This window comes from Dermatophagoides pteronyssinus, unplaced genomic scaffold, assembly GCF_027571235.1.
Source record: "Dermatophagoides pteronyssinus isolate colony J.1.1.1.1 unplaced genomic scaffold, Derpt_VIB-CSIC_2022.12 sq0026, whole genome shotgun sequence".
NCBI lineage: Eukaryota > Metazoa > Arthropoda > Arachnida > Sarcoptiformes > Pyroglyphidae > Dermatophagoides > Dermatophagoides pteronyssinus.
In genome coordinates, this window is record NW_027461550.1 from 42,069 (window position 1) to 65,263 (window position 23,195).

General features: G+C 29.4%; 7 protein-coding genes across 7 annotated transcripts; 5 read left to right on the forward strand and 2 right to left on the reverse strand.

Annotated features, from left to right (window-relative positions):
* Window positions 1-316: 316 nt before the first annotated feature.
* Window positions 317-8,214, forward strand: LOC113791766 (protein still life, isoforms C/SIF type 2-like). The gene is made up of 11 exons (XM_027341588.2): window positions 317-2,102; window positions 2,173-2,467; window positions 2,535-3,062; window positions 3,130-3,239; window positions 3,313-3,671; window positions 3,731-3,981; window positions 4,044-5,358; window positions 5,456-5,705; window positions 5,794-5,930; window positions 6,024-6,364; window positions 6,443-8,214. The coding sequence occupies exons 1-11, from the start codon at window positions 1,547-1,549 to the stop codon at window positions 6,672-6,674; spliced, it is 4,374 nt and encodes a 1,457-aa protein (XP_027197389.2). The 5' UTR covers window positions 317-1,546; the 3' UTR covers window positions 6,675-8,214.
* Window positions 8,215-8,402: 188 nt separating this feature from the next.
* On the forward strand, window positions 8,403-9,767 carry LOC142645868 (mitochondrial ornithine transporter 1). Its single transcript, XM_075823327.1, has 3 exons — window positions 8,403-8,892; window positions 8,954-9,251; window positions 9,307-9,767. Exons 1-3 carry the CDS (start codon window positions 8,698-8,700, stop codon window positions 9,708-9,710), a joined length of 897 nt encoding a protein of 298 aa, XP_075679442.1. The 5' UTR covers window positions 8,403-8,697; the 3' UTR covers window positions 9,711-9,767.
* A 515-nt stretch (window positions 9,768-10,282) lies between these two features.
* Window positions 10,283-11,590, forward strand: LOC142645867 (uncharacterized). The gene is made up of 3 exons (XM_075823326.1): window positions 10,283-10,472; window positions 10,535-10,558; window positions 10,625-11,590. Exons 1-3 carry the CDS (start codon window positions 10,364-10,366, stop codon window positions 11,497-11,499), a joined length of 1,008 nt encoding a protein of 335 aa, XP_075679441.1. The 5' UTR covers window positions 10,283-10,363; the 3' UTR covers window positions 11,500-11,590.
* A 284-nt stretch (window positions 11,591-11,874) lies between these two features.
* LOC142645869 (uncharacterized) lies at window positions 11,875-13,204 on the forward strand. The gene is made up of 2 exons (XM_075823328.1): window positions 11,875-12,194; window positions 12,340-13,204. The coding sequence occupies exons 1-2, from the start codon at window positions 12,039-12,041 to the stop codon at window positions 12,655-12,657; spliced, it is 474 nt and encodes a 157-aa protein (XP_075679443.1). The 5' UTR covers window positions 11,875-12,038; the 3' UTR covers window positions 12,658-13,204.
* LOC113791767 (guanylate cyclase soluble subunit beta-1-like) lies at window positions 12,871-15,505 on the forward strand. The gene is made up of 9 exons (XM_075823325.1): window positions 12,871-12,998; window positions 13,065-13,138; window positions 13,230-13,333; window positions 13,404-13,643; window positions 13,705-14,482; window positions 14,542-14,739; window positions 14,802-15,043; window positions 15,111-15,219; window positions 15,277-15,505. The coding sequence occupies exons 1-9, from the start codon at window positions 12,996-12,998 to the stop codon at window positions 15,449-15,451; spliced, it is 1,923 nt and encodes a 640-aa protein (XP_075679440.1). The 5' UTR covers window positions 12,871-12,995; the 3' UTR covers window positions 15,452-15,505.
* Window positions 15,506-15,609: 104 nt separating this feature from the next.
* rt (Protein O-mannosyltransferase rt) lies at window positions 15,610-19,042 on the reverse strand. Its single transcript, XM_027341595.2, has 9 exons — window positions 18,239-19,042; window positions 18,018-18,175; window positions 17,810-17,956; window positions 17,479-17,741; window positions 17,041-17,417; window positions 16,700-16,982; window positions 16,312-16,644; window positions 16,129-16,255; window positions 15,610-16,070 (listed from the first exon to the last, which is right to left on the reverse strand). The coding sequence occupies exons 1-9, from the start codon at window positions 18,622-18,624 to the stop codon at window positions 15,730-15,732; spliced, it is 2,415 nt and encodes an 804-aa protein (XP_027197396.2). The 5' UTR covers window positions 18,625-19,042; the 3' UTR covers window positions 15,610-15,729.
* A 143-nt stretch (window positions 19,043-19,185) lies between these two features.
* Window positions 19,186-23,094, reverse strand: LOC113791772 (uncharacterized). The gene is made up of 4 exons (XM_027341597.2): window positions 22,779-23,094; window positions 20,839-21,029; window positions 19,538-20,779; window positions 19,186-19,456 (listed from the first exon to the last, which is right to left on the reverse strand). The coding sequence occupies exons 2-4, from the start codon at window positions 20,948-20,950 to the stop codon at window positions 19,416-19,418; spliced, it is 1,395 nt and encodes a 464-aa protein (XP_027197398.2). The 5' UTR covers window positions 20,951-21,029; window positions 22,779-23,094; the 3' UTR covers window positions 19,186-19,415.
* Window positions 23,095-23,195: the final 101 nt, after the last annotated feature.

A 23,195-nucleotide genomic window follows, 5' to 3' on the forward strand; every position in this document is an offset into this window, starting at 1 on the left:
ATAGATCTGTTATGCATAACAAATAAAATGACTGAATGAGAATTTGTAAGAATTTTTTTTTTTTTTGATATATATTATGTGTCTGTATGTGTGTGCGTGTGTGTGGTTATATATTGGTCATAGAATTTTTAAATGAACAATGTACACAGAACTATGATTGGGGGATTCCTACTAGAATTCTTGCGCGCCAAATAATTTTTTTTCCTATACATTTTATCAGAAAAAATTGGCTATTTGCGCATGATTTTATTTCTCACCGAAAAAAAAATTTATTATCGATTTGAAATAGATGATCCAAAAAACATGATGATGATGATGATGACGTCGACAAACGAATCTGGAGCATAGGAGAAAACATTTATAAAACATAACCAGGACCCGAATGTATCTGCGTGTGTGTATAAGACACAAGAAAAAAAACCAAAGAAGGAAGAAGAACAAACGAATACAAACACTACCGAGTCACGGGTATGTTGTTGTTGTATGAACTGAATTCCTTATTATTATTATCCACTGTAAAACACAATACAAAAAGATCGGGAAAAAAACGTACCAAGTGATTTGAAAAGCAAAGAATTATGAATATATTTTTTTTTTTGCTTTTGTTTGTCTGTGTATGATGATGATGATGATGAGTGAATGTGTTGATGAAAATAAAATATGAGATTCTAGAGAAAAATTTGATTTTTCATTTTTTCTTTTGTTCACCAATTTGTTGTTTTTTAGCGATAAAATATCGTACATCAAATGGAAATAAAATGTCCATAGAATGAATGAGAAGAAAAAAAAACTTAATAATAATAAACTAAACGAACAAACATTTCTGCATGCAAAAATCTCATTCATTTTACCTAGATTTTTTATTTTTTGGTTTTGGTTTTGGTTTTAGTTTTTTTTATCCTATTGTTTAGTTGCTTTCTTTTTTTCCTGATCTTCTATTTTATATAGATGAATAGATTTTGTTGTTGTTGTTGTTATTGTATTTTACTTTTTGTTTCACATGAAAATTGATCACACAATAATGATTGACGCCTCAATGTCCAGAATCCGACCATAAAAATTCATACCTATTATTATTATTATTCTTATTATACATTATTCTTTTTCTGATTTCATTCATTTTTATTATCGTTTACAAATAATGTGTTTCAATAATTATTGTGTGTATGTGTGTCTGTTATTTCTTTTTTTTCATATTCATTATTATTAAATGTCAAAGTTAATCATCATTATCATTATCATCATTTGCTCAAACAAATCAGTTTTGATTCTGATTTATTTCGAAACGATATGATTAAAAATTATCTTCGTCTTTCTTTTTTTGGGAAATTTGAAAATTTATCATGTGTTACAATTAATCAATTGATCAATCAATTAAATGTTTTTTTTCCTTGTTATTATTGTGAAAGACAATTATACAATGAACATTGTGTTTTTATTTTGTTCGGGAAAAAATGTGAAAAATTAATTTTGTTAATTAATTTTTATCATTAATTATAATAATTTCAAATTGTTTTGATTGATTGTCGACGGAAAAAAGAAAGATATGGCTCATAGGCAGAATATACAACAACATAGTGCAACTGTACATCATAGTGATCATGATTCAAAATCGGCTACATATAAATTAAAGCCAAATTCTCAACAACAGCCACAAAATTCTCGATTTTATCAACAACAACAACAGCAGCAGCAGCAACAACAACAACAACAACGACAATTACAACCAATTCAACATTATCAACAATATGCTGCTCAACAATTTCAACAGAATCGTTCGACACAGGCAAAAAGTTTTGATGATAGTACATTATATCAATCGACAAGAGATCCACAAAATATATCTTATGCACAACATCATTATCCACAGACAGAACCTAAACAACATAGTAGTAGCAGTGGTCATCATCATCATCATCATCAAAGACATCGACGACATTCGTCTACTTCGAGAATTAAAGCCGATCGTGGAACATCATCAACAATAACCGGTGCTGGTGTTAGTAATGTGAAGAATAGTAATTTTATAACAAGTATAACGAATAATTTTATGAGTTTTGGTGCTCCATTTTTATTCGATTGGAGATTATTCTGTGAAAGAGGTTAATAATCATTATTTTGTAATGAATTTAAATCGAATAAATTAATTTACTTTTTTTGTACAAATTTCAGGACAACCTCGTTATGTTCATAAACATGAAGGCGATGGTCTAAGAGTAGATGAATGTGAAGCTCGATTTCTTAACAAGATTGCTCAAGAAGAAAGGGCCTCATTAAATGCCATTTCGGATGAAGATGATCAATCAACATCGTTGCGTCATCAACAGCGTAAAAATAAATCAGGCTCAGCAGCTGCAAATGTTGAATGTTTAGGTTCGGTTAGGAAATCGGGGTTTCTTTCCGTTAAAAAATGGCTAATAAGAAAAAAGAATTCACTTGAATTGGCAAGAAAAAGAGGCTGGAAAGGGTAAGAAAATGTCTAACGATGCTGATTGCAAAATTTTAATTTTTTTACACAATTTTCTACAATTTAGCTATTGGGTTTGTCTTAAAGGAACAACATTATTATTTTATCGTTGTGATTGCGATGATAATAAATCTGGTGGCCATGTGATAGAAGCTCGGCCACGACATTTGATATTTGTCGATGCTTGTCTTGTACAGGCAATACCTGAACATCCAAAACGAGATTTCGTTTTCTGTTTATCAACAGCATTTGGTGATGCATATTTACTCGATGCTCCTTGTCTTGTTGAACGTGATTTTTGGATAGCAGCAATCCATTGTGCCTGTGCCGCTCAACTTGCAAGAAGTTCCGGTCGTGCAACGGTTTCCCATGTTCTTCATAAAGAAATCAAACGTTTAGAAGAAGCTATCGAATTAGATACTCGTGCCAAAACTGAAGCTGAACAAATCATTTCAACCGCTTTGGCGACTGGTTCATTAAGTGCAAATGAAGCAAAATCTAAACAACAACAATTAATGAATCAAATTCATAATCTTGAAGAAAAGATTGAAAAGAATCGTATCGAAATATTTCGTTTTCGAGCATATTTAGCTGCGTAAGTTTTCAAATTTATTTTGCATTATTTGTTTCGAATTTTATTGAATTTTTTTCTACTGTTCTAGTATTACCAATGAAGAAGATCCTAATCCAAAAACCTTACTATCTCAAACAACAAAACGTTCAAAGATTCAGCTCAATCGCTTAGGCGTTTTTTCCGTCTCTTCATTACATGGTAAGCCAGAATCGTTATAAAAGAATTCACAACAACAATACTAAACATCTTAAAATTGTTTCCTTTTGATAAGCTTTCAATTGTGCCAAAAATCCGACAATCATTGGAAATCTTAATAGATCTACTTCTGAAGATAACTTATGTGCACAAAACTCACTTTCTACTTACGAACATTATGTACAAATGAAATCAAATCTTTCATCTGTACATAAAGAAGTTCGTGTAACTGTTGTTGTGAAAATGCTCAATGGCGAATTAAATAAATTTGAATTTAATGCCGCACTTTCGGCTGATCAAGTTCTAAGTAAATTATTACCATCATCAATTGCTCGTGATTATTATCTACGTCATGCGGATGATCCGAATATCATTTTCAAACGTCATGAAACAATTTTAAATCATTCAACTATAACATTAGAAATTGTGCCAAAAGTATGTTGATAAATAAATAATTATTTTATTAATTTTATCAATATATTTTTCAAAACAAGATTATGTTCACATGTGAAATGACTCGTGAATCGAATGACACACTTTTTGGATTCTCGGTTGAATCCGAATTATGTCAAGATGATTTGCGTGTTTATGTATCTCGTGTTGAACTAGGTTCATTGGCTGCTCAACAATCATTACGACGTGGCGATGAAATTGTTGTCATCAATGGTGCATTCGTTCAAGATCTTGATATGATGTATGTTGAATCGATTCTTCAAGAAGAATTGGCTCTTTGTCTTACAATAAGGTAATTATTATCAAATAATAATAAGACCATTACTAGTTTTTAACATTAAATACGAATAAAAGGGCTGCACGAGATGAAATGACTACAAATAGTCGTCCAAGTAGTAGTCAATGTAATTTTGGCAACACTAATTCCTGGAATCAAAATACAAATGTGAATACGGCCGGCAGTTTTAGTGCTGTAGATTTGACCCAAATGCCTATTCAACAATCACAACAACAGCAACAGCCAAACACTGATGATTTAATTGAATCATTAGTATGTCCACCACCGCCTCCAATTGATGTGTCACAAATGATTCTTTCCGAAAAACAACTTAGTAAATATATAGTGCCCAAAGTGGATAGTTATCTTATATCACCACCAGACAATGATAAGTTACACTGCCATCATAAAAAGAGCTTCATTGACGGTCACCATTACCATCATCATCATAAATCAACTAGTCGTTCGTTTTCGTCAAAGTCAGCCAAATGTTCAGCAAGTGCCAAATGCACCGTCAATGATCAAATACCGATTCGGCCACATTCAGCCGCAGCTATAAGTTATCCCCGATCCGGCCATCATCATCGTCATCATCATCATGGCCATCATAGTCGATCATCAAATGCCGTCACAAATCCGAATCTTCATCATCATCATCACCACCATCACCATCATAGCAGTACAAAACATATTTACCATATTAATGATCCTCATCAAGCTAATCTATATGGACTTTTAGAACAACAATTAGCTATAAGCGGAAATTACGATGCTCAACAGCAACAACCACCAATCGTTCAAAATCAACCTGTAGATCAATCAACATTATTAACGACTAATCCAAATGAACAGCAACATGTTCAACCAACAATGATACCTTCATCATCATCTATTGGTAGTGGTATTCATCCAGAATTTGCTCAAATTTCGGAAACTGAACTTGCAACATTGAATGAATCAGTAATATCTAGAAGTGATGATAATAATCAACAACAAAATGAAAAATCTATGGACACAGCAAAAAATCCAATGGTAGGACTTGTTACAACACCATCAATGCACGTGGAAGAATTATCATCAACTAAAAATCTTTATGGCGGTGAAATTACTAATGAAAAATTACGTAAGGTTGTGCATGAATTATTGGATACTGAAATTACATATTGTCAAGCATTAGATCAATTGATGACACTTTATCTTGATCCATTATTAAAAAGTTCAGCATTAAAAAATCTTGATGCACGTATATTAATCGGTTCAATACCATCGGTCATTATAACACAGAATCAATTCCGTGAAGATTTAACAACAATCATTAATAATGATGATTTAAATATTGAAGGAATAGCAAAATGTTTCCTAAACTATAGTAATGATTTTAAAAACTATTCGGTAAGTGTTTTTTTAGTTTTTATTTCTTACTCAACAACATTCTTGAATCTCGAATAATGAATAATAATGAATAATTCTTGGTAAAACTGTTTCACAGACATTTTGTGCATCACATGCAAAAGCAATTAAATTACTTGCAGATGAAAAATCTATTCTACATGAATGGCTGACAAAACAATCAAAATTATTAAAACATCCTAACATGTATTCATTAGAATCCTATTTAATTCGACCAATACAACGGATATTGAAATATCCGCTTCTATTGTCACAATTGAAAACTTTATGCCTAAAAGATTCACAACCATATTTTAAAATTAATGAAGCACTTCGTGCCATCGAAAATGGTAAGAATAATAACTTTATAGTTTATCATTTTATGAGTGTTTTTGTGTGTGTAGCTAATCAATTTTTGCTTGTAACTTGAATTCACAGTGGCTGAACATATAAACGAGATGCAAAGAATTAATGAAGAATATGGTACAATATTTGAGAATCTTCTTACAAGTACAAAAACTGGATCGAAGAAAACAATCTGTCCTTATGATCTGACGCCGACATCTTTGTTACATGTAATTAGATATTATTAATTTTTTATTTTTCTTTCGTATTCAATTTCTAATTCTATTGAATTTTGAATTTCTAATCTATGTGGTTGTCTCTAGTATGGCGGTGTTGAATGGATGAATTCATTAGAATTTTTGGGTAAAAGTTTTCGAAAAAGTACATCAAGTAGTGGAGGATTGAATCTACATTCAATGTGTTTTGTATTCAAACAATGTGTTGTATTTTTATGTAAAGAAACGGTAAGGCATGGAAAATCTAAAAAACAAAGTGCTACCGATATGGAAATTATTCGACATCAAGTATTAATACCTGTATCAGAGGTACAAGTTCGTGCTTGTCCACAAACTGAACAGGAGTTGGATTTTAAATGGGAATTAATTCAATTGAAAACTAATGCACAAGCAAAACGTTCGGAGAAAATATTTAGGCTTGCAAATAGGTAATTATTATTAATTAAATAATTTGAATTTTTTTTCAAAGTTTCTTTTTCTATTTATCTATCTATATCTCACTACAGTACGAATGAATATAGAAATCTATTTCTTCGAACAATTCGTCAGATAATCAGAGAAGATGTTCGACGTATGAACATAATGGGTTCAAAACAAATATCGGCCAAATCAGAGACAAGTCCAACAACGAAAAAAAATGATAAAAAACATATTGTTTCATTTGCATCTACACAGAATCTAACACGATGTGGTTATTGTGGTGAAGATTTTACAAAAATGTTTAAAAAAGTTAATTGATGAATTCAAGTGAGATATCATCATCATCATCATTCCATTCATAAATTCTTCATCAATAATCATCATTATCATTTCCAATCAATTAATAGGTTCAATAAGACTTTGATGTGAGATAAACATCCACCAATATTATACACTTACACGCACACAACAATCATAATGATGAATATTTTCCACACAAAAAAACAAACACACACACACACAAATAATGAATCCGAACAAACAGAAAAAATACTTGATTTTTTGTGATTTTTATTTTCATCTTATGGATGTGATCATTATTCTACAAATACACAAAAACACTTACGTAAAAACGAAATACTATACATTATGACTATAGTGAAAATTAACTTACAAACAAACAAACAAAAAAAGACATAATAATATAATAATATTTCACAAAAGTGAATTATATACAATGTATAGTTTTTGTCCATTTTAATTATTCATTTTATTTATTTATTACACAAAACCAATTCCAATTCTATGTTATAAATGACAATTCAATGATGTTTTCCATTCATTCAATATTAATTGAAACAAATGCTGCTATTTATTCTCATTTTTTGGTTGTTGTTGTTGTCGTTGTACAATGGATAATAATATTATGTTTGGTCAAAAGTCAGAAAAAAATCACCCGTCCATTCGAATTATTATTTACATTTTTTTCTTCGTTATTTTTTTCTGATTGATCTTGATTTGAATTAATATTTGTTATTCGGATCTATTATTTTGAGAACGTCATTTTCTTTGGTCTTTCTTTTTTTTTTTGCCAAACACCTATAAACATTTACAAAGTACAATTACTTTATACTAATAATTAATTGAAATAATCAATAAATAGCTCATCGAAAAAAAAACATAATGACAATATTTGTTAACAATAATAATAACGAATGGCAATCTTTTTACGACCACAACAACAACAACAAAAAGCATAATGTTTCATTTGAATTTTTAATCAAAAAAAAACCACCCCAAACAAAAAACAAACAAAAAATGTCTTTCATTTTTGATTTCAAATAAACCGAAAAAAAAATTTCAATCACAAAATGTTATGAAATAGTAACCGATATATTGTATCCATACAAATACGCAATTTGATATTTGTTTCTTTCATATACAAAGAAATTATTCAATTTTTTCGAAACACACATTTATGATCAAGACAAGATAAAGTCAGCAAAATATTAGATTTGGTTTTTTTTTTGTTGTTATTGTTATTGTTGTTGTTCTTATTTCTTTTTATCATCAAATTTCATTATTACAAATAATAATTTTCTGAAATGATGATGATGGAAATGAAATATTTTAATTATAAAAACTAAAAATTCAAATTTCAATTTTTTGTTCCAGTTTTTCGTTATGTTGTTTTCGGAAATCAGCACACCAGGTTATATCATACAACAAAACAAAAAACAAAATTACTTTTGGAAATTATTTGTTAGTCAAAAAAAATTGTGAGATAAATTTTTTGTTCATCTTCACATTCATTAAATGTAATAGAAAAAAAAGTCGTTTTAAAACGAAAACAAAACGAATTAAATAAAAAAAAATTTTAAAATTTTATTCAATCCGGTTTCCTATCCATTTACTTGAATACGATTTGTGTATGAAAAGAATATTTTTTTTTTAATGTGAAAAAATGGAATGTGATGATTGTTGCAACTATACCACCACCATCTTCATCGCCCAGTCAGACTAAACACATGATCAACATACAGACAGAAAGAGGGATACACATGTTTGGTGCTCGTAAAGAAAGAGAACGAAGAACGTATATGGTCGTTTCATCATATTTCTGATGATACGTATAAGATTAACACAAAATTTGATATCAGTATTTCATTTTTTTTCAATATTCAAACTAAACATGTTCAAATTATCATTTTCTTATCGAAATGTGTTTCTCATAGAAAAATTTTTTTAGTAAATGGCAATGGAAAATACTGTCGTTAGGTCATTGTATAATAGTAGTCATCATTATAATATTGATTTTACCTAATTTTTTTTGGAAATCAAAATGAAAACTTTAGAAATTCAACAGCCACCATTAAATCCATTTATTAATGGAACAATTGATCTATTGGCTGGATCAGCCGGTGGTACGGCTACTGTTCTTGTTGGACAACCATTGGATACGATCAAAGTGAAGATGCAAACATTTCCACATCTATATCAAAATACATTGATTTGTTTTAGACAAACATTGTTGAAAGTATGTGTTTGTTATTATTATTTTTTTTTTTGAACCATGATAAAGCTCTGAAATTATTAAGGAAGGTGTACGAAAAGGATTATATGCTGGAACATTACCTGCTTTATTGGCAAATGTAGCCGAAAATTCTGTTCTATTCTGTGCTTATGGTTTTTGTCAGAAAATTGTACAGTTTACAATGAATAAAGATTCTTGTAATACGTTGGAAAATGCTACAGCTGGTTTTTTAGCAGCATTTTTCTCTTCATTCACATTATGTCCAACCGAATTAATCAAATGTAAATTACAAGCATTACGTGAAACGGGTAAAGGTTCGATTGGTGCATTCGAATTGACCCGTAACATTCTTAAATCTGAAGGTTTGTTTTTTTTGAAATTATTTTCAATTCTTAACAATATTTGTTTTTGAGATAGGAATTCCCGGATTATTTCGAGGATTAACGTCAACCATGGCCCGTGAAATGCCTGGATATTTTTTCTTTTTTGGTGGTTATGAATATACGAAAAAATTGATGATTAAACATGGCGGACAAAGTGAAGAATTAGGTTTATTGAAAACAACAATAGCTGGCGGTATTGGTGGTGTTTGTCTTTGGACATCAATATTTCCATTCGATGTGGTTAAATCACGTATACAAATTCAATCAAGCAAAGAATCGATGAATAAAGTACTAATTACAATATTACGACAAGAAGGCATAAAAGGTCTTTATAATGGTCTTACACCAACATTGTTACGAACATTTCCATCGACTGGTGCATTGTTTGTTGCTTATGAATATAGTAAACTTTATATGACAAAAGCTTTACAAGATTAATCCATGTCTGAATTTTAACTCTGTCATTAAAAAAAAAGTTTATTTAGGTTTATGTAATTAATGATTATTTAAATTTGGAAAATATTTATTTTAAATAAATCTTTATCTAAAATGAATGTTTAACAATAATAAGGCTATTCAACTGTGTGTGTGCTATGTGTTCAACATTAACATCAATTACAACAACAAAAATGGCTGGAATATCGAAATGTAAAAAAAAATCCTGACAAACATCATTATAGAGTATGAAAGAACCCGAATGAATAACCTTTGCAACTGTTATTTACCGTTTGGTCGTCACTGTTCGTTAACCTCATTCAGTTTTTTCTTTTCTTTTGATGCTAGTTGAAAAGGAGGGAACGGACAATCACGGAATGGTAAACTTGAACTTCGACCAATTTAATTCGCCTTGCCAGAAGAGTCATCGGACAGTTATTTGCTTTTTTTCTTTTGCAATTTTTATTGTTATTCTTTTCTCTTTACGAATGTTTGCACCGAACTTGTTTGTCGGGTCTTGAATTTATCTATTTTTTTCTATTCTCCTAAAAAAAATCAAATATCAAGTTTTTGTACAATATTCATCTATTATTTAGGATCTTGACTTCAATTCGAAAACTTCAAATTGGATTGCACAAAAACAAAACAAAAAAATAATGAAATACTTGATCATTTTATCGATTATTTTGTTGAATTTAATTAACCTGAATGAAATAGTTGATTGTTATGTTCATACGCCCGTTTCACGGATTAAAATACCCAAAAGTAAGTACTAATTGAAATAGATTTCTGCTAACGATTCTCCAATAATTTATTAAACACTTCAGGAATCAATGATGTTTCTTACAAAGGTTTGTTTCAAATAAGATATTATTATTGATTTGAATTGTAACGAATTTAACCTACCGCAATCATAGGATCAATATTTTCCTATTCCGTAAATGGTCGTGATCCGATAAAAACCATAAGAGATTTTGCCCTAGAAACAGATGAAGTTAAAATACTTGAAGAACGATTTATTGATCATTTCACTGAGACGATCTTATCAAAATTGGCTAATGAAATGAAATCAGGTATTCCATCCATGAGCATTCCTCCATTAGATCCATTACGTTTAGATGAGATACGAGTAGAACCACATATCGGAAATGAAATTTTCACTATAAAATTGAACAATATTCAAATCGAAGGATTATCTGATCTGGATATTCAGGATATAAGACCAAGATTGAATGTTCTCAAAGTTCGATTTGCATTACTTTTTCCAAAAATTACGGCTGGCTGCCATTTTAAGGTGAACGGTACTATTTATAATGTTATTGATGTGAATGGTGAAGGTCATGGTAAATTGGAATATGATGATGTTCTTGTTCGTACACAATTGAATTTAGTTCATGAAAATAAAACTTTCCGAATAGCTAGCTGTGATCCCCCATTGATTGATTTTAATACGGCAAAAATTGTTCTAACAAATCAAAATAATACTGGTATTGCAAGCGAACTTGGATCATTATTATTCTGGGTTTTTGCCGATCATGTTGTACAGGAAATTGATCAATATCTACTTAAATACGTCAATAATAACATGTTATTATTCAAAGTTCCAGAAACTTTTAGTCCAGCAGTAACTTGGCTATTGAATCGAAGTTCATCACAACCATCATTATCATCATCGTCGTCTCAACAGATTCCACCAATATTGAATCCATTTCCAATTCTAAATCATTTTATCAATTCTTTATCAAATAATCTTAATCGACCACACATTCATACCAAATTTTTCAAAAAATAATACCGATTATTTTCATTTTTACTCATTTTAATCGATAAAAATTATTTTATCGATCATTTTCATTGAAAAAAATAAAAATGATTCACTCGTATCCCAGACGACCACCAAAAAGAAACATTTCTTATCAAAATAAAAATAATGAAATATTGTTTCAATTGATTTGTGATAAAATTATTCAATTTTTTTTTTGAAAAATTAAATTTTAATCTTTCAGGTAAGATGCTAAATAAGCAATATAATTGCAAAGATTGGACACCTCAATAATTTTTATGCTAAAGTTTATACATGAAAAGTGTTTGAATGATGTGTATGAATTGGGCTTTAAATTTTGTTGATGAAGAAATAGAAGGCAAACCCTTCGCAATAATATAAGCCCAAATGTATCCAACAAATTGATTGGTAAATTTTTTTTCTATTATTTACGGTGCGGATTACATCCCTCAATTCCGTATTTACATCGTAAAATTTTCTTTTTCATTAATTTTCGAGTTTTGGAATTGATTTTGTTGTAATTGAAAAAAATAAATTGAGTGACCAAGATGTTGGAAAGTATTTTTGGTAAAAGTAAAAAATCTCGTAACCAACAAAAATCGAACAATGATGATTCGCCTAATGATGATAATGGCTATGTTATGGTCGGTAATAATGATCCGAATCGACCTCCATATCCTCAAACATTGATGCTCAACGATGAGGTAAAATGTCCCAATGATGAATAATGATTTCCAAGAATTATTTATCGTTTTATATAATAATCGAATTTGCTTTTTTGAAGAAATTTTTAATTTCTCTTTTTTTTTGTTTGTCTTTTTTGTTCTCAATAAAAATGTTTATTTTTAGCTCATAAGAATGGGTTCATCATCATCCGTTATGCCACAACCATCGAATTCATTGTATCCTAGTTTGGATCCTTCGATGCCATATTCAAGTGGAAGTTCTGGAAATCATTTACATATTAAACAAGGAACATGTCGAACTTGTTCACCGATTGATAATGTGCCATTTTCAATTAATACCAATTATAATGGTAATAATAATGATTCGTTTGATGATGATGAACTAGAAATCTTGAACATATTGAATCGTGTGGAAAATTTTATGCATACAACAAAATACGAATTTAATCTGGAAAATTCTATCTTACGTGAAACTATATGAAGAAAATTATTGGCCACAATTCATTGTTTTTTTTTGCGATTTTTTACTATTAATTAATTTTCAAATCGTTGTTTATCTGCAATGTGATATTTGTAAAAAAAATCTTATACTCTATAACTATTACTTTTTAATTGATTGATCATAACAAACAATTCTCTTTTAAATTAGTTCATTAGTTAATATGTTTGAATCACGAAAAAAAAATAATGAAAAAACACACAAAAAAATGATCAATATTATTCTTATCCCTATAAAATCTATGACAAACTTTTGATTTGATTGTCAGTTTTGATCCATTCAACAATTTTAAGATTCAATCATTTCTTACGTACAACGAAATGGTATGATTTTTTTTCCTACAGATTTTCAATTTTTTATTTTTTGCCCATCTTATTTGAAATAATCAGTTTGGTCTCATCCATGATTGCCTTGAAGATTTTGTCATCAAACTTTTTGGTGAAGAAAAATGGTTAAATATTTTGTATGTAATCATAAATTAAATTATGTTTTATGAATAAAATTCAAAAATAAAAACATTTTTTTTTCATTAATTTGTTGGGAAAAAAATATAGAGAAAATTCGGAAATCAATTTGAAAGGTGCATCATTTTTGATGAACAAAATGTATGATGATCGTATTACATTGAAATTGATTTCGATCACCAGCAAAGAATTGAGTTGAGTTGAATTTAATAAAAAATATTTGTTTTGATAACAAAAAAAGTTTAACAACATTCAATCGTATAGAATTAGATTTTGAAACTGTCATCGAAGCATTGGGTAATCATTTGATTAAATTTCTCTCATTTAATGGTTATGAAACAATTCTCAAAAGTCTTGGTACAAATCTTCATGATTTTCTTGCACATACCGATGCATTACATGAACATTTAAGTTATTTTTTTGTCGGAATGAAAGCACCAAGTTTTCGTGTGACACACAGTAAAGAAGGTTCAATGAGATTATTTTATTACAGTCAACGAAAAGGTGAGTGATAATTTCGATAAAATTGTTGGCCACTTTTGTTATATGTGTAAAAAATTAACAGGACTTGCTGCATTTGTAAAAGGTATGATCACAACTGCTAGCCAGGAAATATTTCGTACCGAAGTTATTGTGAACATTATATCTATCGAAAATGACGTCGTAGAATTTGAAATAATTAATAAATCAATTGATCCGGATTCCGATGCATTCGAAAAGATTAAAACACCATTCACCGACAATACGCTTAGTACATCACCGAAAAGTCTTTTTTTCAGTGTCGAAACACTTTGCGAAGCATTACCATTTCATTTTGTTTTTCGAAGAAATTTCCGTATCGTTCAAATGGGTAATTCTTTAAAACGTTATGTCAAAAAAGATTTACTTACTAAAAACAAAACCAACAAAATAATGTTCAGCGATCTGTTTATCATATCTCGACCAATTATTGAATTAGATTTTGAGACAATTCTTTCATTTTCTAATCATCTTTTCAGTTTGATTAGTCGTGAGGAATATGTTAAGGAAAATCTTCGAAAAAGTTCATATGTACCAAGAAAATTTTCATTATCAGAATCAGTTCAGAAACAACATCCAAGGCTTGAACTTAAAGGACAAATGATCTCATTACCAGCATATGATTCGATTCTTTTTGTAGGATCACCGAAAATTCCCTACATACAAGATATGGCTAATCTAGATCTAACCATGTCCGATTTTCCTATTTCCGATGCTACCGGACGTTGTATCTTGATTCGTTCACTTCATAAAGATGATATTGAACTTATCAAAAAATATGATGTGGCTGCTAATCATTTGAAAATTGTTGAGAAAAAATTAAGGTTTGTAATTGAAATGATAATGATTTTGTTTCATTTCTTTTAAAATTCAAATCGATCAGGTTGGAGATAAGTAAAAATCATAAAATATTACATGAAATATTTCCAGCCAAAATTGCTCGAATACTTTGTCAGAGTATAAAAGTGGATGCGGAATATTTTGAACATGTTACCTGTCTATATTCCGATATTGTCGATTTCACAGCAATGTGTAGCTGTTCAAGTTTAAAAGCTATCGACATTGTTAAACTACTTAACAAGTATTAATTCATTTGTGTTTTCGGAATGAATTTGATTTTCATGAAATTTTCCCACTTAATAGATTATACATTCAATTTGATAATCAAACCAATTATTATGGTACCTTTAAAGTAGAAACTGTTGGTGATGCTTATGTTGTCATTAGTGGAGTACCGGAATCGGTTGAAGATCATGCAGATCGAGTAGTGGAAATGGGTTTAGCAATGGTGCATGTAACTCGTACAATCATATCGCCTAAAGATGGAAAACATATCGAGATGCGAATCGGTATACATTCAGGACCATGTATGGCCGGAATTGTTGGTAATAATAATTCAATATATTTTTTCGATTAATTGCTGTAATTTTTTTCGATTTGACCAATTTTCAGGATTATCAATGCCTCGTTATGCTGTTTTTGGTAGAACAATTACATTGGCTAATAAAATGGAATTTGCTGGTCCACATGGAATGGTACATATTAGCGAAGCTACTAAAAAGTAAGTTTTATCATTTTTTTGATAGAAAAACTAAGTAATTTTATTCAATTTTGATAGTTATCTAAAAAAAGATAAATACTATTTTGTTGAAGCCAATGTTCAACATTTATTTGATTTTCCAACTTATATTGTTACGAAATTGTATGAAGAATATCATGAAGATTATTTAGTAGTTGAAAATAATCTTAATATGACTGGTGGCCTATTCAAATCTCCATCCAATCACCGGTAGCGAAAACCAAAAACATGCCGGCAAATTCGAACATGAATTTTTCAAATATCGATTTTCGTCGTGGTAAACAGCCTAAAACTTTCGAAAATGATTCAATCATTCCGTCCATATGGATCAATCCTTCTGAATCTCAAATAAATGATAAATATCTTAAAATCTGAGATATCGATTCTTTTAAAAATCAATCAATTTTATTCAACATTTTTAAAAAATATATTCACTGATTTTAGATTAAATTATAGACAATATTCATTAAATAAATAAGATATTTTAACAAATCACCATCGTTTGTGTATTAAAAAATGCCAAGTTTTTCTCCATTTGAGTTTCATGATTTCATTTGTGCTAAATTCTTTAAGCCCATAACTAAATGGCAAAAATTGAAAAAAAGTATAGGCTGTTATTACAGTTATAGCAATAAAAATGGGAAATATAAATCGATTTGGCACGAATAGATTCAGGTGGCCTATAATCATAGGTATAAGTATTATTTTCAACATTAATGCTGGTAAATAATGATGAAGAAATAATGTTTGTTCAGAGAAAAAATAAGGAAAAAAATGAATCAGATATCCGATGGCAATTATCCGTCCAACCAATAAAAATTGATCCCAATCATCTTTATTTAGGAAAAAACAATAATTAAATAAGAACACAATGAAATGAATGTAACCAACCTTCAGAAATGTCATAAATAAGACGTTTTCGCCGTAATTGATAAAATAAAAATAAAGACCAATAGGCTACCATGGCAAATATTCCAAGATACCAAAGGAAAATATTTCCAATCAAATATATTTGAGCCTATTCATATGAGTAATTAGATTGGATTTAAATCAAAAAAATAATCATATACGTACATTACTCTTAGGACTAAGCCAATAAGCAATTCCTTTGGTTAGAAAAGGCCAATCCAAAGGTGAATCAGTACTGTAGATATGATTCTGAATATTTTCTGTATTGATTAACATTTTATATTGCAATTCAAACATTTTATCCCAGAAAGAAAGATATGTAGGGCTTAACGGAACAAATTCAGCCCTTCCAAGTTCACGTTCGATTTCTTTTTCATCTGAATTTTTTGTATAACGATGTTCTTCAACATTCCATATTGCATTGGGATGATTTACTTGTTTATCGGTCACTATTTCATGTTGATGGTGACCCCAAGCTGGTAATTGTAAACCGCTCAACTATTACAGAAAAATCATAATTTTCGGTTATTGTGGTATTCAATTATTGACAAACCTTCAACGCCTGACTTGAATTGATATGAATCAATTGTACACGAGATTTAATCGCATGCCAATAGTCACCAGTGTCATCTGAATTTAATAGTTTTACGCGCCATAGATTTTGTGCTGGCATTGATATGTTATAATCAATATAACAGGAAACTTCTTGATTATACGGTGACATTGGTGAAGCAATATCATGACTATTTAGTGTACGACCAGTTAATCCATGAACGATTTGAATAATATCACCATTCTTGATTTTATCAAGTGGTTCATGTGTGATTAAGTCATTACTAGAGAAAACAAAGAGAATTAAATTGACTTAAATAAATCATTGATATTGAAACTTACACATTAGGCCTTTTAACAATCCACCAATTATTGACATCTTTAAACGAATAACAAGTCACCTGTTGCTGATGCGAACTGCCCCGTTTATCTGGATATCGAATCGGATAAACAGCTTGATGTGAATGTAACCAACATGTTCGCCCATGAGTATTTCTTAAAGTTATCTGTGATCCATGAGCTATTTCTCTTGGCTGACCACGAATAATTGATGCTAATCCACCTTCAAGACTTGCCTGAAAAGCACTAGTCATAATATTATCATGAGGACCGGCTTTGATCAAAACGGAAAGATGAATATAAAATATAAAGCAATAGAATAAAATAGGCAAGAAGATAAATATACAAGATTTGTACACGAGTAATAGCCATAGATGAATCTAATAGGAAGAAAAAAATCTGATTAATTGAATATCAAAAATTAACATAAAGATATCGTACAGTTTTAATGGTTTTATCCGAAAGTTTATCAAAAATAGTCCAAAAAGAAAGTATTTGCACTTGTAATAAAGTAAATATGCCAATATATTTGACACAAACACCACATGTCAAACTTAAAGCTGCAATTATATTCCAAAAAAGCCATGATTTCGAAAATAATAGTTTCTTCCTTCCAATCAAATAGGATAATAAGCCAAAAAATGAAAAAAACAATAATATTGTATCGAGAAGAATGAATCGAGATTGAGTAAGGAGAGAATTTTCTATAAAATATTTTTTTCGAGATTAATCAAATGAATTCAACAACAAAAATGTCATGAAAAAAACATACCAAAAATAAGTAAGAATGATGCAAAAAATGCAACAATATGATGGAAACCGATTTCAATGACAAATTGATAAATGACCGGTACCAATAAACTGCCGCAAAGAGCCGGAACAAAACGAAATGCACGTACGGGAAAATTTGCATCGTAGTCTATTTTTGTATTCATGTCATTTTAATCTGGTGTTATCAATTAAGTGAAATTTTTACATACCTTGTCCAATACTGGTAAAATTATTAAATTCACCTTTATAGCCGGAAAGATAGGCACTTAAGGCGATCAATTGTTTTCCAAGTGGAGGTTGTGAATCGAAGAAAAATGTTCGCCGTAGATATAATGAAACAAATCGACCATAATGTAGTTCATCAAAACTAATCATTAAAAATAAAATTCAATCAATTAATTAACACTAATTATTTTGAAATGATACCAACACTATGCTTGACGGCTGATCTAATTCATAGATTCGAAAACCAAATGCTATAAGAAAAAGTATTATTACTACAATGTTGATTCGAAAAGTAATGGCCAATGGAAAATCGATTTCATTTTTGGAAGTTTTTGTCATCAAATCTATTTCATCATTTGTGATATTTTTATGGGCAATACCGTTGTTTTTACAAAACCAATGTCTTAAAGAACCGAGACCATTTATTGGATTCGAATTATCGGATTTTTGAACAGAATTAAGCTCTTTTTGACTTTTGCAATCATTATCAATATCTTCATCATATTCATTCGATGATGATGTTATTTTATTTGAATTTGAATTCTGGCTGTCATCGGTTCGTTTTTTACGATTTTTGATCTGAACAGCCATATTTTTTTGTTTTGCTGAAAAATGAGAATCAATCAAATTGATACATACAGTAGATTTTCAAAATTAAATGTGAAAAAGTCAAAATAACATTAATCAATTAGCAACATTAATTGGCCAAAACGACGAATCCATTGTTGTTGTTGACGATGATCAGATCTAAAATGTTGATCCTATTTCACTGATGTTTATATTTTGCTTGCGTGTTCATCCATTCATGTTTACTATTTGACAGATATAATATGCCGGACAGGTCATCCTTCTTGTTTTAATACAATGGATAGAACCGATATGTTAGATCCAGATATATCAACCATAGTCAGTTCAACTTTTTCAAAGTGGCAGAGAATCATCATCAACCAGTTTTTTTCTCTCATCATTTTTATTATTATCAAAAAAAATGATAATTCTTTTAACTTTACAGTGTAAATTAAAAGTAGAAGGAGGAGCTAAGATGTTTTTGTTTGGGAAATGGAATGCCAATTGATACATTAAAAGTATATTGGCCATAAACTTGCCATTTATAAACGACAATTTGTTTTCATTCTTGAAATATATATCCGGTTACACACAAAAAAAAAGAAAGATTTTTATTCATTGGAAAAAAAATCCATCATGATCCATTGTGGAACAAAAATGCAATAAAGATAGAGAAATGAATGATTAAATAATAGCAAAATAAGTTAACAATGTATTAAGAAGAAAAAAAAACAAATAAAACAATTTCGTGTATGGATTCAAAATAAATTTTTCTTTTCCTTCACTTTTTTTGTTGCTGCTGTTGTTGTAATTTCTCAGTCATCACTGTCGCTTTCACTGAGTTGCAAATCTTGACCTAAATTTAAAATTGTATAGAAAAAAATTCAATAGATCAGTAATCAATTAAAACAATCAATGTACCTATATGAATACTTACTTAATTGACTCAATTTAGGCATTGAATTAAAAACTGAATTATTATTGGCTTTTGAATTATCGACTAATAAAATATCATTGTTCGATGACGTTGCTGTCCTTTTCATTGATATTTTTTTGAATGACTTTTTATTTTTACCACCATCATTATCATTATCGTCGGATGATGAATCAGAATCTTCAGAAAGTGTTAATGCCTTACTACCACTGGTAGCCGTAGCAGTATTTTTCTTCGTATCATTAATCACATCTATGGAACAACCATTAAATATTGGAGTAGATAATGTAGCAACAAATGAAGGCATGGAAGGTGCGGCTGGTGCTGCTGTGGAACGTTGTTGTTGGCCAACAGAATTTATCGAAAGTGATGATGACGATGATGATGACGAAAGACCAGATTTTGTTGATGATAATGTATTAACTTTTTTATTTGTTTTACCATCATCATTATCACTAAAATGATCACTTGAGCTTTCACCATCAGAATCGCTTGATTCGCTGAAAGATAACTCCGAAAGACAATTATTTGTTGCCTTTTTATTTGTAGAATAGTTGGATTTAGATTTAATTACATCAGGTGGATCGGGCATCTTAATTTTCCAATCGAGATTATTATTATCATTTTGATGATGAGAATTCTTATTGACCAATTTTGTATTATTATTTGTATTAAACACTGGCATTGATGGCGGGCTGATTGTGCTATTATTGATTTTATTATTATTGGCTGATATTCCATTGGACCTAACAGATGAACTAGTAGAGTTGGAACTTCCATTTGATAATGATGGCGATGTTTTTTTGGCTGAATTTTGCTGATGACCATTCGCAATAGAATTTTTGTGCATTAGTTTTTTATCCGAATTCATCATATTATTACTTTTGTTGACCTGAGTAATATTCGATGACGATGAATTCCCATTCATATTATTGTTCACCGTTGATAACGTTCCAGTCGTTTGTTTACTGTTAAGAACCAAAGATTTTCCAATCCTATCTTCCTGACGAAGACGTGCCTTTTTAACAATCATACTTTGGTTGAGTCTTTCAAGAGTTATATCACCAGTTTCATTATTTATAATGAGGACACATTCTTTTTGATGAGGTTTTCTTTGGCCTTGATATACAGATTCAGTCGTACCGGATCCTTCCACATTTGGCATCGAAATTGTTACTTTTCCATTTTCGCCAAAATCCATTGACGATGTTTTATTCGGATCGATCGATGCTGGAACAAAGTCATCTGCCAAATCATCAACCATAAATGAATTATTATAATTAAAAAAACTCATCATAACTTACATCTAATTGTATGAAACACTGTATTAGCATCGTCGGTAAAAAACGATTGTCCAATCTTCAATTCCCGAGGTTGTGAGCCAAATTTATGAGAAAAATCTGCTAGCGCACTCATAGTCAAGCCCGAAGGCTCCGTTATTTATTATTATTTATAAACAAAAGATAACCAACAACAATATAAATCCAATAATGAACTGATTGAGGAATGAATGATAATCGTTTTATTTCAGGGTATGAATGGAATGAAAAACAAAACAAAAAAATTATAAATTTTATAAACAATAAATCGATCAATAAATATAAAATATGATGACAAATATTTTGAAACAATGTTTTCATAGAAAACTGTGTCTAAAGTGTAGTGCGTGCATTTTTGTCTCAAAAAAACAAAAAAAAAAAAAGTCCGTGGCCAATATGAAAGCAATTTGAATTTCTATCTTTCTCTTTCTCTTGAAAATTCTCTTTCATTTATGCAAAAAAAAATTGATTCAACATTTTGTATTCAAGAGATATTTAAAAATTATAAAGAAAGAGAAACCAAGAGAGCAAGAAAGTTGGAAAAAATTTCCAACAAACTCGTGCACGTCTATATTATCAGTGTTGGACGCGTGTTGAACTAGATTTTGTTTGTCGTAAATTTTTCTTTCCCTCCCCCTAAACTTTATATATGAAAAAATTACATGAAAGTTTGATCGAGAAAAAAACTATGAGGAAGAAAAAACTTTCTTTAATAATGATTGCCGATATTTGAAAGAAAAGAGGATAAAAATTGAACAATAACTTATCAGAAAAACAACTAAAAGAGATTATAGAAAGACAAAAGGATTTGAATTTTAAAAAAGTGCAAAATGTGATCCAATTAAAATGATGATGATTAGAACAAAATATTTTTTTTCGTAAAAAGCTTTGTATGAGATGTAATTAAAATTGTCATTTTCAATTCTTTTTTGAAAAATTTTTGAGCTAAAATGTCCTAGGATTTTCATTCGAATAGGAATCTTTTTTCAATTATAATAAAAAATTCATGTAATTTGAAATCAAATAAAAAGAGAACAGAAACAAAAACCTGTTACAAATTTACAAAAAAAAATGCGGAAAAACGATATTCAAGAATGGAATTTTTTTTATACTTCTCATCACCCGCATTTCAATCATCATCATCATTATAATAATCATCAACGATGATTGTCGTTTGTCGAAAAACGAGAAAAATAAAATCTCAATTTTCGTTGGAGAGAAAAATTATTATCTGTTTGACTTATTTATTGCATGCAATGAATCTTTACAACAAAAATTTGTGATTGAATAAGAGAGAAAAAGAAAGAAATAATAAGAAAAGAAACAAGATTTAGCTATGGATTTTGTTGTTGTTCTTCTCTTCTTTTTGACGACAAAAAAAGACAACCATGATGTTTGATTGAAAGTGAAATTGGCACAATACATACACACAGAGAAAGAGAGACATGCTGTTTGGTTTCGGAAAAACACACAAAAACAACAACAGACAAAATATGCAACAAAATTAAATATAAAATGGATAAAATGAAATTATATTGAAAATATTGAAAAAAATAAACCGGAGAAAACCAGACCATAGGAATGATAGTGATTGGTGTTAATGATGGTAAAAAACTGATTTGTATGTGTGTGTGGCAAAAATGACATTCGAGACATTGTCGAAAAAAAACATATGATGATGATGATTAGATGAGAAAGATCATCGTTGATTAATTATAAAAATATAAATTTAATTATGATAACAGAAAAGAAAATCCATGATACTTAATAAAAGTTGGTAAATATAAAAAATGGGAGTTTAAAAAAGTATAGTCACCCTATAACAAAAAAATGTTCGAAAATTCTGAACAATTCGAATGATTTTTTTTCGAACGTTTTTGAACGTGAAAAAAAGATTCGAAATATTTTTCATTTGAAAAACCTACCTTTTTTTGTTTTCTTGGATTTTTTCTCCTTCTTCTTGAATTGACTTCGAATAGCAAATCAAAAAAAAAAAAAAATCGTAATAAAAACAAACACAAATATTGACCAAGAACAAGAAAAAAAAGAATGGATAAACGAATCAACAGAACAAATAAACAATCAATAATCGTTTCCAATCACAAGTTTTCAAATGTAGCAAACAAATAAATAAATAATAATTTGAAGAAAACAAAATTATAAAAAAATTAATTATGATATTTAATATTATATTGTTTTAACTTGTTTCACTTGGTGTTATATTGATTATTATTACGTATTGTCGTTTAAATGATGGATGGCGTAATAAAATTGATTGACATATTTTATAGTTATTGGTTTAAATGTTTTTGAAACAAAAAACCGATAAAAAGAGCCAGAGA

Excerpts from the sequence above, each read along its gene's own strand:
- LOC113791766 (XM_027341588.2), top strand. The coding sequence starts at position 1,547 with ATGGCTCATAGGCAGAATATACAACAACATAGTGCAACTGTACATCAT. Across the intron at positions 3,240-3,312 it reads TTCCGTCTCTTCATTACATG|CTTTCAATTGTGCCAAAAAT; the intron begins GTAAGCCAGAAT and ends CCTTTTGATAAG. Across the intron at positions 5,931-6,023 it reads CGCCGACATCTTTGTTACAT|TATGGCGGTGTTGAATGGAT; the intron begins GTAATTAGATAT and ends GGTTGTCTCTAG.
- LOC142645869 (XM_075823328.1), top strand. The coding sequence starts at position 12,039 with ATGTTGGAAAGTATTTTTGGTAAAAGTAAAAAATCTCGTAACCAACAA. Across the intron at positions 12,195-12,339 it reads CATTGATGCTCAACGATGAG|CTCATAAGAATGGGTTCATC; the intron begins GTAAAATGTCCC and ends GTTTATTTTTAG.
- LOC142645867 (XM_075823326.1), top strand. The coding sequence starts at position 10,364 with ATGAAATACTTGATCATTTTATCGATTATTTTGTTGAATTTAATTAAC. Across the intron at positions 10,473-10,534 it reads ACGGATTAAAATACCCAAAA|GAATCAATGATGTTTCTTAC; the intron begins GTAAGTACTAAT and ends TAAACACTTCAG. Across the intron at positions 10,559-10,624 it reads CAATGATGTTTCTTACAAAG|GATCAATATTTTCCTATTCC; the intron begins GTTTGTTTCAAA and ends CCGCAATCATAG.
- LOC142645868 (XM_075823327.1), top strand. The coding sequence starts at position 8,698 with ATGAAAACTTTAGAAATTCAACAGCCACCATTAAATCCATTTATTAAT. Across the intron at positions 8,893-8,953 it reads TTAGACAAACATTGTTGAAA|GAAGGTGTACGAAAAGGATT; the intron begins GTATGTGTTTGT and ends GAAATTATTAAG. Across the intron at positions 9,252-9,306 it reads TAACATTCTTAAATCTGAAG|GAATTCCCGGATTATTTCGA; the intron begins GTTTGTTTTTTT and ends TTTTTGAGATAG.
- LOC113791767 (XM_075823325.1), top strand. Across the intron at positions 13,334-13,403 it reads GATCACCAGCAAAGAATTGA|AATTAGATTTTGAAACTGTC; the intron begins GTTGAGTTGAAT and ends TCAATCGTATAG. Across the intron at positions 15,220-15,276 it reads ATTAGCGAAGCTACTAAAAA|TTATCTAAAAAAAGATAAAT; the intron begins GTAAGTTTTATC and ends CAATTTTGATAG.
- rt (XM_027341595.2), bottom strand. The coding sequence starts at position 18,624 with ATGGCTGTTCAGATCAAAAATCGTAAAAAACGAACCGATGACAGCCAG. Across the intron at positions 16,645-16,699 it reads ATTCAAGTCAGGCGTTGAAG|TTGAGCGGTTTACAATTACC; the intron begins GTTTGTCAATAA and ends TTTCTGTAATAG. Across the intron at positions 16,071-16,128 it reads TATTTATGACATTTCTGAAG|ATGATTGGGATCAATTTTTA; the intron begins GTTGGTTACATT and ends TCCTAAATAAAG.
- LOC113791772 (XM_027341597.2), bottom strand. The coding sequence starts at position 20,950 with ATGAGTGCGCTAGCAGATTTTTCTCATAAATTTGGCTCACAACCTCGG. Across the intron at positions 20,780-20,838 it reads AGTGTTTCATACAATTAGAT|ATGACTTTGTTCCAGCATCG; the intron begins GTAAGTTATGAT and ends ATGATTTGGCAG. Across the intron at positions 19,457-19,537 it reads GCCTAAATTGAGTCAATTAA|GTCAAGATTTGCAACTCAGT; the intron begins GTAAGTATTCAT and ends TTTTAAATTTAG.